This window comes from Hevea brasiliensis, chromosome 8 (assembly GCF_030052815.1).
Source record: "Hevea brasiliensis isolate MT/VB/25A 57/8 chromosome 8, ASM3005281v1, whole genome shotgun sequence".
Lineage (NCBI taxonomy): Eukaryota > Viridiplantae > Streptophyta > Magnoliopsida > Malpighiales > Euphorbiaceae > Hevea > Hevea brasiliensis.
The window spans coordinates 23,714,640-23,730,784 of NC_079500.1; the positions used below are offsets into that span (position 1 = coordinate 23,714,640).

General features: G+C 27.1%; 3 protein-coding genes across 3 annotated transcripts; all 3 read left to right on the plus strand.

The window, feature by feature from the left end:
* Positions 1 to 3,133: 3,133 nt before the first annotated feature.
* On the plus strand, positions 3,134 to 5,571 carry LOC110673093 (cyclase-like protein 1). The gene is made up of 6 exons (XM_021836113.2): positions 3,134 to 3,726; positions 3,901 to 3,945; positions 4,061 to 4,133; positions 4,253 to 4,350; positions 4,572 to 4,642; positions 5,322 to 5,571. The coding sequence occupies exons 1-6, from the start codon at positions 3,303 to 3,305 to the stop codon at positions 5,445 to 5,447; spliced, it is 837 nt and encodes a 278-aa protein (XP_021691805.2). The 5' UTR covers positions 3,134 to 3,302; the 3' UTR covers positions 5,448 to 5,571.
* Positions 5,572 to 9,320: 3,749 nt separating this feature from the next.
* Positions 9,321 to 10,343, plus strand: LOC110636673 (cyclase-like protein 2). The gene is made up of 2 exons (XM_058150753.1): positions 9,321 to 9,669; positions 10,288 to 10,343. The coding sequence occupies exons 1-2, from the start codon at positions 9,321 to 9,323 to the stop codon at positions 10,341 to 10,343; spliced, it is 405 nt and encodes a 134-aa protein (XP_058006736.1).
* A 2,218-nt stretch (positions 10,344 to 12,561) lies between these two features.
* On the plus strand, positions 12,562 to 15,228 carry LOC110636660 (cyclase-like protein 2). Its single transcript, XM_021786456.2, has 6 exons — positions 12,562 to 13,058; positions 13,315 to 13,359; positions 13,581 to 13,653; positions 14,189 to 14,286; positions 14,396 to 14,466; positions 15,014 to 15,228. Exons 1-6 carry the CDS (start codon positions 12,590 to 12,592, stop codon positions 15,137 to 15,139), a joined length of 882 nt encoding a protein of 293 aa, XP_021642148.2. The 5' UTR covers positions 12,562 to 12,589; the 3' UTR covers positions 15,140 to 15,228.
* Positions 15,229 to 16,145: the final 917 nt, after the last annotated feature.

Here is a 16,145-nt window from a genome sequence, read left to right on the forward strand (position 1 = left end):
CATAATCAAGTACTATAGAGTATTTTATTAATTAATCAGGTAAATCATAATTAATTAGATAATAAATCAAATAATTATGATCAAATACATCTTAATTAATTTTATCAATTAAACAATTAGATAGGGCTGAGCATTACTCAGTTCAGATTGAAATAACATACCGAATTAAATTAATTCAAAATTTGATTTGATTTTTATAAAAATTCAGTTCGGTTTTGATATTTGAAATTTTCAATTTATTTGGTTCAGTTTTGGAGATGGAAAAAATTCAAAAAACCAAACAAAAAATTATCATTCTTGAATTAAGATTTAGCATTTTCCATCTAAATAATTTTTTTTTATTTAAATGTCATTTTAGTTTTTTTTTTTCATAATTTACATTGTTGTTAATAATTTACAAAATACAAAAAAAAAGAAAAGAAAAGAAACTAAAAAAAAGATGTTGAGATTGGTTCGACTTGAAAAGAATAAAAAAAAATAAAGGAGATGAGAAATGGAGTCTCCTGAGAAGCATTATGGAGTTAGAAATTGGAATAAGTCATTATTGATTAGAATAATGGTGGGTTATGATAGGTTAAAGAGATGGTGTATAATTAATTGAATAATTGATGGGAGTTGATAGGTTAAAGAGTTAATAATATTTTATTAGATGACCAAAAATAGAAAAAGAGAGAATTTACAAATTTTGAAACTCCAATATGAAATATTTATAAAGGATTGAATAGATATTATACATCTAAAAGGTGTTTAAAATTTATCAAATTACCCCATTGGTATATTTTTGCACACAAATTTTTTGTACAACAAATTAAGTCTTTTTTTTTTAAAAAAGTTTTATGGGCTTTGATGATTTGAGTTCATGGGAATTTGGAAAAAAGTTTATAAGGTTCACACAACACCGATTAATGGAAGGACGATTAAATCCGAACGGAATAAAGCTCAATTTTTTTTTTAGGTCCATTTTAGTCAATTTTTAATTTTTGATTCAATTTAACCTAAAAATTTTAGATTTAAAATCAAATTAGCTTAATCTACTTCATTTGATTATACCGCCATTTCCTTAATATTTATTTTTTTATTATTTAATATTAAGTTTTTATATTTTATAATTAATTAAATAAAAATAAAAATATTATTTTTTATTATTCAATATTATTAATTAAATTGAAAATATAAACACATTATTTTAATATTTTCATATAATTAATTAAAAATAAAAATTACAACAATTATACTTAATTAAATTGAAAATTAAAAAAAAATATATTTTTTTATTTTTATATAATTAATTAAAATTAAAAATTATTATTATTATTATTAGTTTTAAATATTTAAATTAAAAAATTAATTTTATATTTTAATTTTTAATTTAAAATTAGAATATTATCATTAAATAAATTAAAAATATAAAATATTATTTTTTATTTCCATATTTTTAATTAATATTAAAAAGTAAAATATAAAAAAATTAACTAATTATAATTATTTAATTAACATTAAAAATAATTGACATTAAAAAATAATTAACTAAGTAATTAACTTTTAAAATATTAAAAAATTAAAAAAAAAAACTCACTCACCAAAGTGGTGAATGAGTTACACATTTGTCAATCTTAACTAGATTAGACATATATTAAAATTTTTAAATTAAACTAAAAAAATAAAAATAGCTAATTTGGACACTCTAGGCTAGGGATGGCCAAGATTCAAGAATCGTTGGTTATGATTCCTAAATTATCAGCTCAAATTTAATAAAATTATGAACCTGAACCAAATCGCTATGGTATAGTTTGAAAGACGGTTTCTAAACCGTTAAATCTTAGCCAAATAGCAAGATGATTTTCCAAACAATTTGGAAGGTGATTTAGGGGTGATTTAATGACAGTTTAGATAAAAAAAATTAGAAAAAAAAAATTATTGATTTAGAATTAAATTATATTTATAAAACTATTTTAATTTTTTTTAGAAATGTTTCAATCAAAATAAAATAAAAAAAAATAAAATTAATTTACCTTTAAGAAAAATTTAATTAAAAAAAACTTAAACGTGATTAAAAAATTAGAAATAAAATTATTTTTTTAAAAAAATTAAAAAAAGTATATGAATTTAGTTTTACCTATGTATTATCTTGGAATTTAGAGGAATCAAAGTTTGAACCCTTTTTCTAAAATTTTATGATAATTTGATAATTAAAAAATATATGAAAGAGAAAAAAAAAATAAAATAGAGAGTTTAAAAATTTTATCATATATATAAAATAATAATAGAGTAATTGAGATGATATTGAAAATTTCAGTGAGTCTATAAAATAATAAAGTAGGAAAATTGAGAGAGTGTTGGAAATTAAAAAGAGTGTAGAAAATAATTATTTAAAGAATTTGAGAGAAAATGAGAGAGTATTGGGAATTAAAAATAAGTGTAAAGAATAATTATATATATATAAATGAATTAGGAATAGGATAAGATATTTATTGAGTTTTTTTGTATTTAAACAAGTAGTTTGATCTAATTCAAAGTCATCGGTTTAATCTAGTTTAGAACCATCAGTTCATAATTTCTGAAAAATATGAAGCTGAATCAAACTGTAACAGAATAATTATGATCCAATTCAAAGCCAATTCTAGTTTTAATCAATTTTAATTTGATTTTGATCAAATTAGGTTTGGTTCGAAATCAAACCGTGGCCACCCATATTCCAGGCAAATCGAGCCTTATTACAAATCTCGACTGCAAAAGGCGGAAAAATGAATGGAAAGAAGTTTGATGCAAACGATGCGTTGCTTTTAATGTGCTTAAGGTGCGCTGAGTATAAACAAGCTTTGTCTGTGCTTCGCTGAGCTGGGCTAGCATGCGGTAGGCTGGTGTGTGTTGGTCTGGCTAGTGCTATTGGGCCTGGTTCACTCACCAGCCCAAAGCCATTTTTCCTTTTATTTGTTTTGGTTTGTTTTTATCCTTTTTCTTTGAAAAAAATATTAATGATATAAAATGCACATTTTTCTTCCGCAGACGCAATTAAGGCGCCTTTCACACACCAGTTGATGTGATCCACAACATTTAAAAAGGATTTAAGGACTAAATTACAAATAATAATTCACTGAAAATAGTAAAATATCGAAAAGTTCAGTGGCTCAATTCCAAAAACTGAATTTTCCTTGTTTCAATTATTTTCTTTCAGGACGCTGACAGAAACAAATTGCAAATGCTCCCCAACTGTAATTTTTCAGTCCGTTTCTCTTCAAAACTGTAAATTTGAGAGTATAGAAAGTGCCAAAATTCTCTCTGCAACTCTGCTTATATTCACCATGGCCACAACTGAAACCGAAACCAAAACCATGATCTCTTTTCTCCTGCTGTTGCTTCTCTCTCCCATCTCTACCACAGCTTCCACTGCAGCTTACCCCACCGTCCCTGGAGCCGCTGACACCTCTGCGTCCGCTTCCCTAAACGACAACTTAACACCAATCCGCCGAGAATTATATGGCGATGGAAGAATCTTCGACATTAGCCACAGATACACAAGCAATTTGCCGGCTTATAGGTCCGATAATGGGCTGGGACAATTCCTTCAGCTCGCCGCCAGCATGAAGAATGGGTCCTTCGCAAACATCTCGGAGATGAAGTTCTCCGTCCACACCGGCACACACGTCGATGCTCCGGGACACTTTTTTGATCACTACTTCGATGCTGGGTTCGACGTCGACACTCTAGACCTTGAAGTGCTTAATGGTAATAAATAATAAACAACTCTAGCGACTGCTTTGTGAATGAATATGTTAATCACTCCAACTTTTTAAATTAATTTTCAATGAGGTTTACCAAATATTAATTTTTTGAGAAAAATTTAAAATACCTTAATACTATTACAATATGGGATATATTTTTTTTAATTTATTTGAATAGGTCCTGGGCTGCTGATTGATGTGCCAAGAGATTCAAACATAACTGGTATGCATTGTTCCCTTATTGTGTTGTTCTAGATTATTTAACATGAACAAATAAAAAGAAAATTGAAATGATTTTAATTAAAATGAATGGAAACCCGATACTGTAATGTGTTCAGCTGAAGTTATGAAGTCCTTAAATATTCCCAAGGGAGTAACTCGAGTGCTTTTCAGAACACTCAACACCGACAGGTAAATTTCAGAACATTTCTTCTATCATTTTTTTTACTTCCCCTGATTTCTTATTTAGAGAGAGAATGCTACTGCTGAATTTCGGCCTTATTTATCTTGACAACATTGATGAATTGCAGGAGGCTTATGTTCAAAAGTAAGTTTGACGCAAGCTTTGTGGGATTCACAGAGGATGGTGCAAAATGGTTGGTACAGAACACTGACATCAAGCTTGTTGGTAAGCTATTAGCCTTCAATAATCTTGTTATTGACTTCTTATTAACCTGATTTCCCTGTAAATTTTCATGACAATATACATCTATCAAGTGAAGTCGAGTCAATACAAATATATTACTTGAGCTCGACTCAACCGGGTTTCCAGCTCAAGTATCTCAAATATCCCATGGAGTTGAGCTCTAGCAAGAATAATACAACTTGTCTTTCTGTTTTCAAATGCAGGCATTGATTACTTATCTGTTGGTGCTTGGAGTGAGATGGTTTCAACTCATCTTGTCTTTCTGGAAAGCAAGGTAAGGCATTAATCAAATTTTCAAGCGTTTTAATTTTGATTCAACTGCTGAATGTCCATGAAAATTCAGGTTTTTTTAAGTGTCTTAGAATATCAACTTCCACTTGTAGCTTGAGATAAGAAAATGGACTGGGGGAGAATTGCCTATGTCTTACAAGGAACACAATTACTCATATACCTAAACGAGTTGATGCTTAACACTCTCTTTCACGCTCAGGGCTAATACTTAGAGCTAGTTAGGGCACGAAATACTTATGGAAGACCCAGCACGGGAGACTCTAATATAATGATAAATAAATGGATTGACCCATTTTAAGAAAATGGCATTAAAGCTCTGTCATGCATGTGAGGGAGTGTGTTAGTATCCACATTGATTTGGGATAAGAGTAAGGTGTCTCTTATAAAATCTTGGGCATTCTCCCCTTTGAGTTAGCTTTTGGAACGACTTATGTCTAGTCTATTTTCTTATGCAGAGAGCTAAGTGGGCACTTTGAGTTGTGTAGTTGAACAGTAGAAACTCTGTTTCTATCCGGTCAAAGGATTAAACATTTGTTAAATTCTCAGATTATGGTTTTCTCTACCCCATATTAGGAATCTTGCAGTTTTGATTTCCATGGCTAGGGATATTGAAGGAAAGAAATTATTGAGAGTCATACTAAAACAGTGCTAATGTGATTCAGGAAATCATAATCGCAGAAGCCCTAAAACTTGATGGTATCGAAGCAGGAATATATTATGTGAATTGCTTACCTTTGAGGTTGGTTGGTGCTGAGGGATCTCCAGCAAGATGCATTCTTATCAAATGATGAGTGCTGTGTTCCTGTAATTATCTCAAGCATTTTTGTTCCATGCAGTGAAGACTTAGACCTAATGCTACTAGACATGTTCACATTTTGTGGTTCTGATTCATTCATGTTCATCTTGTTTTAACTGTTTCTTGCATGGGTATCAGATTCAGCTTGAAGCTTGAATCGCATGAGGGATTGAGTTATAAGTCACTAATTTAATTAGAAGGTGTTCGTTTTAACTTATAAGCTGGTCAAATTAACTTAAAAATTCTGAATACAAGTTAATCTGTTTGTTTATAATAATTTTTAGGCTTATGAGTTGAGCTTATAATTTAAAAAAATTAGCAGGAGACTCCATTTTTCATTTTGATGTTTATAAGTCATATATTTATAAGCTAGTTTAACTAAATATTTTACTATATTATTCTTATTTAATTTTTAAAATTTCATAATAAATTTCATTTAATAACATTTTTAGTCATTTTAATAATAAATATATTTATGAACTTTTTTTTTACCAAATTCATCATTAGTTATCAGTTACTTATAAGTATTTTAATCAAACACATAATTTTTTAAAATTTTAAATGCTTATAAATTTAATTTAATTTAATATAAATAAATAAGTTTAATTAACTAATTTTTATTTAAAATCAAACAATCAATATTCATTAAGTTTTATTTACATATGTCTTGGTGATATTTTTAAATTTATATTAAGAAATTCAAATTTTAAATATTATTTTGAAATATTTTTTATTTTCAATACTTATAAGTAATACATAAAATAAAAAAAAATTATAAACGAGGAACTATCTTCTTATTATAAAATATTGATTATATATTAAAAATAAAAATAAAATTAAATATATTATCATAATCACTAGTTCGCTAGTCAAACTGGATCCGATAACATTGATTTCTTGCTAGAGTGATAATCTCTTGCATAGTGATGAATATTATATATATTTTATTTATGAATCATGTCAACTAGGGTGAGGAATATTCAGTTTAATTTGAAATAATCGATCAAATTAATTTAATTTAAAAATTCAATCTAATTTAATTTTAATTTTGAAGATTTCAATTTTATTTGGATGGATTAATTTTAAAGAAAAAAAGTTAGAAAAATCACCTAACCTAATAAGGCGTAAAATACAGTCGTTTCATTTATGTTACTGCTGATATATATACCTAAAGTCTAAATTTTCTAGTTCTCCATATGCTGTCCATCTTCTTTTTAGTCTTAGGCTCTCAGTCTCCGTCTCTCCCCATCTTCCTTTTAGTCTTAGGCTCTCAGTTCTCTGCCTCTCCCCATCATCCTTTCAGGCTAGAGAATCCTATGAATACGAGCCACAAAGTGTGAAAACCTCTCCCTCCCATCTTCTTCTTTTTCAACCCTGCGGAGCCTAGCTAGCCATGCTTACTGAATCATCGATTTCCAACCATCCTTGTCGAAAATGAAGTCGATTTCCAACCATCCTTATTGGACATTTTATTTCTAAGCAAATTTGAGCAGCATTCTTTCTTCCAGGGTAAATTAATTTTTTTTATTAGCTAATTTATTAAAAAAAAAAAAAAGAAAATTACCGATTTAAAAAATTTTAAATAATTAATTGTATTTAAATAAAAAGAATAAATAATATATATATATTTAAAAAATTTTCCTCTATAGTTTTTTTTTTTTCAGGCCCTCTGTGAATTGCAGGTGGTCCAGGTGGAATAGCATATGAAAAAGCTCCTATGTGTTCCGTACGCCACCACAAAACATCGCATCTTAAATCCAATGATTTCCTTTGAGGCTTTGACATCTAATGGCTGGAAGATCACACACTCCAAGACCCTCAAGAATTTATTTGTCCAAGCTCTGAACTGGAAATTTACAACCTCAAAAATATATAATCTTTAAACAACGCAAAAAAAAAAAAAAAAAAGGATATAAAGCAAATTTAAAGGAAAATGTTACCCTCAGTCTATTTACGTCATGATTTAGTAGGAATAAAACAAAAGGAAATGAAAAAAAAATAGCCTAAAGTATAATTATTAAAAAAATTAATATTAGGAAAAAATAATAATAAAATACTTATTATAGTAATTTTATCAATTAAAAATAATAAATATTAAAATTATAATTAATATATTTTAAATTAATGTTTCTCATAAAAATTATTTTTTAAAAAATAATTATAATATATTTTAATATTAGGATACATCTCTTCACTGTTATGATTAAATTATTATTTAATTTTTATATTTTAATAAAAATAAATATTTAGTCTTTATATTTTTAAAAATATATTATTTAGTCTTTATATTTAACTTTCATTCAATTATTTAATTTTTCTGTCAATTTTTTCATTAAATAATACTAGTCAAACTACTATTTAATCTTTATATTTTAGCAAAATTAATTAGTTAACTCTTATATTTTAGAAAAACACATTAATTATCTTTTGTGATTTGATTTTATTAACTGTTTAGTTAAATAATTATTTTTTATACTTAAACTACCTTAATCCCATTCTCTCTCATTTCTCTTTTACCATCTCTAATTTCTCTCCATGTTTATTCTCCTTTATACCCATACCCTTCTCCTCTTATTCTCTATTTACTTTTAACTTTTGATAAAAATAGCACAAATTATCTGCACAAAAAGAGTAATTAGTTTTTCTTAAATTTTTAAGTAATTAAAGAAAATTATTTTTAAATAAAAAAAATACAAAAATTATGTCTAAAGAATTGAATGAAAATGCTTGAATAATTTTTAAAAAAAATGTAAAATTTAATTTTCATATAGTAAAATTTTTATTTTTTCTAAGAATATATTTTTTAAAATATTGAATTTTTTAAAAATATATAAACTAATTAATTAGTTTTATTAAAATAGAGTCACTAATAGTAATTTTTTTTAAAATATAAAGATTAACTAATTAATTTTTTTAAAATAATGAGATAAAATAATAATTTGACTAGCATTGACTAATAAAAAATTTGATAAAGAGACTAAACAATTTAATAAAAGTAAAATACAAATATCAAATAGTTAGTTTCTTATTTAAAATATAAGGATTAAATAATAATTTTTCTTAAAATTATTTTTATAATTTTACATTTTAACTTACCTTCTAACATCTTTAATTCAAACAACATAAAGTTAGTGAATTATTATTTACTCTATTTTCCTCTAAATAAAACATTAAAAAAAATCTTATATTACCTTACTTTCTTACACTCTCTATACACGGTGCAAATATAAAATATTTGAAATCCCATAACGATTGGCTTGTTGTCACATTTATAAATCCACAAAATTTAATTATATAATTTAAAATAAAAAATTTAGAATATATATTAAATATAATAATTTCCCATTGTCTTAATAATCAATAACCAAAACCAACAGCCCTAACCATACAAAAACTCAAGAGGCCGGCATAGCAGCGAGCCCCAGATCCCTAGAAGTTTCACATGAGGCCGGCCAACTTTCTTCATATATATAAATCTTTTCACGTGTTGTGCATCGGTATCTTTGCTTTGAACCATTTCTACTTTGGCTGTTTATGCATTTTGAATTGTTCTCTTGACACATCTCTAATTTGTACATTAATTATTCAATATTTAAATGCATTTAATTTCTGTTTTGTTTTATTCAATTGTATTATTTTCTGACTCATTTATTTCTTATTAATTAGATAGGAAAAGTTTTTATGCACCCAATACATGAATAAGTAGATTTCACTTATATATATATATAAATGTTTGGCATTTTCCCAAAAATTATCACAATTTTTTATTATAAGAGAGGAATTTGAAAACTGATATATATAAAGCAAACTCGATTGTTATTTAGAAGCCACAGATCCCTTGTTCCTTGCAGCTGCAGCAAAAACTATGAGAGGAGTCCAGCTTTTATTTCTATTGCAACTATGCACAAGCTGCGTACTAACTCTAGCAGTCCCCAGAGTTCCTGTTCCAAAGAGAAGAGAGGTGTATGGTAATGGCAGAATCTTTGATATCACCCAAAGGGTGAATGCTAAAATGCCGACATGGGGCTCCAGAGATGGGCTCGGCCAATTTGTATGGTTGGTTGCTAGCATGAAAAATGGTTCTCTTGTGAATGCTTCCGAGATGAAGCTATCTGCACACACTGGCACGCATATTGATGCTCCTTCGCATAACTATGAAGAATACTATGAAGCTGGGTTTGACATTGATACATTGGACTTGGAGGTGCTCAATGGTAATGTGGATATTAATTATGGTTTTGTTTTCTTAATTTGTTTAATTTGCTTTAATGAATTTGTGAAAACTATATTTATTTTAATTAATAATCTATGGAAATTATATTTTTATTATTTAATTAATTATTTATATAAATAGATTCGGGGTAATAAATATTTAACATATAAAATTTTAACTTGATCCAAATTCATTATAAATATTATTTTGAATTTTTTTTTCTATAAGATTATAGAAGTGAAGATTTGAATATAAAACTTGTCAGATGAATGATATGCCTTTAGCTACTTAAATTAAAAAAAATATAATATTCTTTCTCAAGTTTAAATGTATTTTAAACCTGATTTATATCTTATTTAAATTTATTTTAATAAAATTTTAATAAATTATAATTTAATTTTTGAAATTTGGCAAAACTTACCATTTAATCTTTCTATCCAATTTTCTATTTAATTGGCTATTAGTTATAGCAAAAATGACTAAAATGTTATTAACTCTATATTTTCTAACTGAAATGACTTAGCCCCTAAAATTTTATATTGTAGATAAAATAGACATTTGATTTAAACTTTATAAACAAAATAATCCATTGATTTAAACTATATTGTTTGTAATACAGAATCTCATGGACTAAATTATTTAAATGAGCAAATATTTAGAGTTGAAGCATGTTGATTATTTTTGCTATAAATATTAATGGTAAATTGGATAGAAAATTAGACAAGATGATTAAATTATAGGTTTTGTAAAATTTTAGGGACTAATTACTTGATTTTAAAAATACAGAGATTAAATTAAAATTTTTATCAAATTTCAAAAACTAAATTATAATTTACCCTAAAATTGTCTAAAAATAGAGCGATTCTAGGCCTATGCAAACATAGTTATTAAACTCGAATTGAACCACTCTCAAATCGATCTAAATTTATAATTGAACCAAATAAAGAAATAACTTAATATGATCTGGTCGACTCAATGGTTAAACCAATAATCGATGTGACCTAATTGATCTTATGAGTTCAATTAGTAAATAATTTTTTTATTAATATTGATAAGAAAATTAAATTAAATTTCATAAAAAGTTATTAAAATTAAAATTAATTGAATTAATTTAATAATTTTATATACTTAAAATTTAATTAATTATATTTATTTATTTATATTAACCGATGTTGTATTTAATTTATTTGTTAATTAATTGTTGATCCATCAACATAACTTCGCCAGCTCAACATTCAGACATGATATAATAAAATTGAGGGCACATGCAATGATGACACGCAATGATGACACTCCACTGACACATTTTTCTTTATTTTGTAGTTAAGAAAAAAAAAATCTAAATGCATATTTAAATTAAAATATTACCAACCAATAACAGGAAAAATAAATGAGCACCTGACACTAGCTAATCATCTTAGGCTCTTAGCTCATACAATGATAGTTTAGGTTTTTTTTTTTTTTTTTTTTTTTTTTTAAGTAAAAAATGATATTATAGAAGGAGAAAACTGTTTACGCAATTAAGAAAAAATAACTTGGCAAAAAAAGGAAAATGAAAATAGTTGATGTAATGTGACATATTGTATTAAGTCATATATATATATATATATTGAAAAATTCGACATTTTTTCTAATGATATAATTATTTTATTTAAAAACTTGTTTAATGTCAATTTGTCTATTGAATAACTATATAGAGTTAAGAAAAGTTGGACATGCCAGAAAATTTATTTTAAAAAAATGCAACAATTTCTAAGTTTGGCATAGAAATTAAACAAAAGTAAAATGGATTTGTAATATCTAATATAATTTTTTTTATAACTCTATTGACTCATTAAATACAAACAAATTGATTGGCCTTAAACAAATGCCACGAGAAAAGATTGCCATACTAGGTACATAGCTCAAGTTAAAAGAAAAAGCTGCATTATTAGACAAATTATCAAAGAGTTAATAGAAAAAATTTGAAATTATTTAGGGAGTGTTTGACTTAATTTATAAAAATTAATTTATAAATAATTATTTATAAGTTAATTTAAGTAAATATTTAAAATTTTAAATAATTATGTATTTGATTAAGATAGTTATAAGTAATTGATAAGCAGTTTATGTGTTTGCTAAAAAATAAATTGTAAATATATTTATTATTAAAATTACTAAAAATATATTAAAAGAGGTATGTGGTGAAATTTTAAAGATTAAATGAGAATAATGATAGATTACTTAGTCAAATTAACTTATAAGTATAAAATTTTTAAATACTAAAATAAAAATTTTTCCTCAATTTTTTTTAATTTATAAGCTAAAATATATTATAAATAAATATATAAATTTATTTTAAAATTTATAAACTATTTTGATCCGCTTATAAACTAAAATAAATGCTATCGTATAATATAAATCAACTAAAATTTGACTTATTGAGAGTATTTTAAGATTATTTATTCAAAATTCATCAAGTTTGAAGAAAGAAGTTGATCCCATAATACTCTATTTGTAAATAAAAATATTTATAATATACACTTTATTTTAATTTTAATTCTTGAAATTTAAACTTTAATTATGTCCAATTCTCAAAGAGAATTAATCCTTCCTTGGTCATAAAACGTGAATAAAAATATCCTAATCAATGCACCTTACTATTATCAATTCAAATAAAAAATTATAAAATTTTCTTTACTTTTAAAGTTTTATAGATTAAATAAAGACAAAATTTTCTAATTAAAGTCAAATAAGTCCCTATGCTTTACAAATAACTTTTCAAGAAAGTATACTTTTTGAAAAATAAACAATTTTGAACAATACAAGCGGTAACCTTGTTAGGTCACGAGGGCTGTCACACAGGGAAAAGATAATATAATTAATTAGAGCCCAAATCCTTTGGACATCCATTATAAAATTTTCAACGCCTTTCAGTTCCGATGGCACACAACAGATTCTTCCCTCTCCACAGCAAAATCACAAAGTCAAAAACAATGATCCAACGCCATTATTTCCTCCTCCTACTCCTCTTCACTCTGCTACATTCCATCACCGCTTCCTCATCCGACGCCGCATACCCCACTGTCGACGATGACTGCGGCTGCGGTGCAAGCTCCACCGACGACGACCTCCTCCTCTTCCCTGAGCGAAATGAAGTGTACGGCAACGGAAGAATCATAGACATCAGCCACAGGTACGTAAGCGACATGCCGTCGTGGGACTCCAAGGAGGGTATAGGAATGTTTATCCGCCTCTTTGAAAGCTTGAAGAATGGCTCCATGGCCAACTTCTCAGAATTCAAGTTGTCCGTACACTCCGGCACCCATGTGGATGCGCCGGGACATGTTTACGATCACTATTACGACGCCGGGTTCGATGTTGATACTCTGGACTTAGAGGTTCTAAATGGTAACAAACTAAGAACACAGTGCTGCTGGTTAATGGTCATAATTGCTGTATTAAATTTAATTTAAGTGTTCTTTATATTTGCTTTTATGATTCGGTAAGTGATTAGGAGTGGCCTTGTAATCATTAATTACTCTTGCACTCAGACAATCACTCCACCGTTGAGTACCCAATCACTGTTTGATCAAATTGAACTTCGTTTATGGGTAATTCTGCAATTGTGACTAATGATTTTTGTTGTCTTTCTTGGTGATAACAGGTCCAGCACTGTTAGTTGATGTTCCAAGGGAAAGCAATATAACAGGTAGTTTTTTTTTATTATATTCTTTTGGGTTTAATGTTTTTTGATAAGATATATGATATTAATGCTATTTGTAGCTAGATGGTGTTTTCTTTCTGAACATATTTGAGAAGCTAGGTGACCCATGAATGATTAGAATGATTTGCAGCTAGAGCTGTGGTGTTTCCAAGCTCTTTGGCAATATTGTGGAGTTGATCCAATATCTTTTTGCAATCTTATTACAGCTGAAGTTATGAAGTCCTTGGAAATTCCCAAGGGAGTACGCCGGGTGCTTTTCAGAACTTTAAACACTGACAGGTAAGAATCATCAATGTGGATCATTTTTATAGGATGTTTAGTTTCATGTGAAGAGTGTTGTTTACTGTATTTCTAAGCTGAGATGACTGGTATTGAGCTATCGGAGGAAATTGATACGTTCTGTCTCATCTCTCTGTATTTCCTCTTCTGATGCTTCCAACGAAATCTCGAATTTTTCCACTGTAGACTAGTTTAAGCTATACAAATTTCAACTTCAATTTCATGGGACATTGTTGGCTCAGCTGTAGAGTGAGATTGAAATTTAGGCTAAACTATGCCATTTTAGGGTAGCAGGCCTGTTCTGTAACCTTTTAGGACAAAAATTTGGAGTTGAAATGATTAACCCTGTTTTTTTTTTACAGGGTAAATAGACCATTAACCCTGTTTTTTTTTTACAGGGTAAATAGACCACATAAATTGAACCATAGTTGAAAGTTCTGCAGGAACCTGTGTTTGGTACATTTTGAGTTGTGTATTAGTATAACTAAAATGAGATGATGGCGTTCTTGAGCAAGATTAATTAGGTTGTTTTCAGGAAGCTTATGTTCAAAAAGGAGTTTGACACAAGCTATGCTGGGTTCTTGGAGGATGGAGCAAAATGGCTAGTTGAGAACACAGACATCAAATTTGTTGGTAAGATCACATCCTTTAAAATTCAAGCCTATCCAAATGGAATCTTACTGATTTCATTCAATAGAATGAATTCCATTATAACTGACAGATTTCCTGTTATAAAATATAGGAATTGATTACTTGTCTGTGGCTGCCTATGCTGAAGCCATTCCAACACATCTTGTTTTCCTTAAAAGCAGGGTAATTTTTCTTTTATGTGCTATTTTAGTTGACCAATTCATATATATTTATATGTTTTTGAGAAAATTACTATTTAGTCTTATACATTTTAACAAAACTTAGTTCATTTATTTTAAAAAGTACACTTTTTAGTCTCTCTATTTTTAAGTCAGTGAACTATTTCGTCCCTCTCGTTAACCTTTCTGTTAATCATGTTAGTAAAAAAAAGAGAGAATAGTTGTAAGATAGGAACTGAATAGTTAATAAATTTAAAATTACAGAGACTAAATAGTTATATTATTCAAATTATAAGGGCTAAATAGTTGAGTTGGGAAAAATAATTTGCATTTTGAAATAACGAGAGGACAAATACTTTATGGACTAAACAATAGAATGATTAAATAGTATATTTTTCAAAATAAAAAAATTAAATAATTAATTTTATTAAAATATAAGGACTAAATAATAATTTTTGCTATGATTTTTTTTAAATGGATTTTTAGTTTCAGATTTAGAGGGCAAAGATGATGTTAAAACTTTGAAACTGACATTGCAAAAAATGTAACAGGAAATCATTCTGGTGGAGGGCCTAAAACTCGACAATGTTAAACCAGGACTATATAATGTCCACTGTTTGCCTCTGAGGTTGCTTGGTGCTGAGGGATCACCAGCCAGATGCATTCTTGTCAAATGACACACATTCATATTCACATTTTGAGCTCTGTATTTTCAAAATAATTATGTATTACGTTTATCCAATGTCCAATAAATATATTTTCTTCATTGATTATCCATTAAACATAAAAACAAATGATGACAAATAAATGGTAAAAATTTATTTAGATCTGATTGATTGTTATAGTAGGCATATAAATTTAAAATACATAAATAATTGTACAATCACATAATATAGAAAATAGAAAAAAAATAATATAAAATTTGCGTGATTCGACTATAAGATTTATATCCACAAACAAAACGAGAGGTTTCATATGATAAAAAAAAATAAATTATAATTATTCAAAATTCTCAAACATAATCCTAGTGTATTTCTCAAATGTTTCACAAATCTAATGCAAAGGTAGAAAATACAATAATATTTATATTGGTCACAAATCCTATTTTTTTATTTTGATTGAGTTACAACACTAAAATTTTGAGTCGGATCATAATTCAGGTAACATATTTAAAACTCAAGTAATATAAAAATAATACTGATTTATTATGATCCAAAATATAAATATATAAATTTTTCTATTTAATATGTGGGTCTTATTATGCATAATATATCTTGGGTCATCTAAACATAAATTTCGCAAACAAGAAATTCAATCCTTAATTAGTAATCAAGAAGTTATTGAACCAAAGTGAGTTGATTAAAATTTAAGAATATTAGCAATTGCATCAAACAAAGCAATGAACAAGATTAAAGAATTGTGGATTATTGTACCTTCTTTTAGGAATATATTTAATAATCTTGTCCTTCTTTGAATTTTCAGGTGAATTTAGTACACTATAAACTATAGGAATAGTGATCTCTTTATTAACTCACATTGTCATCCTTTGACATAGATTATTAGGTGAGAGTAATAAACAAATATTGTTTTTCTATACGAGAATTGGGATGCAAGTTGGGTTTGGCAAAATTTTGTCATGGCCCAGTCCGAACCTCACTGAAAATAAAGTTCGATGATTATTAT

Bases quoted from the DNA above. Each gene is read 5' to 3' on its own strand.
- LOC110636673 (XM_058150753.1), top strand. From the start codon at position 9,321: ATGAGAGGAGTCCAGCTTTTATTTCTATTGCAACTATGCACAAGCTGC. The intron at 9,670-10,287 runs GTAATGTGGATA...TTTGTAATACAG, and splicing joins GGACTTGGAGGTGCTCAATG to AATCTCATGGACTAAATTAT.
- LOC110636660 (XM_021786456.2), top strand. From the start codon at position 12,590: ATGGCACACAACAGATTCTTCCCTCTCCACAGCAAAATCACAAAGTCA. The intron at 14,287-14,395 runs GTAAGATCACAT...TATAAAATATAG, and splicing joins CACAGACATCAAATTTGTTG to GAATTGATTACTTGTCTGTG. The intron at 14,467-15,013 runs GTAATTTTTCTT...AAAATGTAACAG, and splicing joins TTGTTTTCCTTAAAAGCAGG to GAAATCATTCTGGTGGAGGG.
- LOC110673093 (XM_021836113.2), top strand. From the start codon at position 3,303: ATGGCCACAACTGAAACCGAAACCAAAACCATGATCTCTTTTCTCCTG. The intron at 4,351-4,571 runs GTAAGCTATTAG...TTTCAAATGCAG, and splicing joins CACTGACATCAAGCTTGTTG to GCATTGATTACTTATCTGTT. The intron at 4,643-5,321 runs GTAAGGCATTAA...AATGTGATTCAG, and splicing joins TTGTCTTTCTGGAAAGCAAG to GAAATCATAATCGCAGAAGC.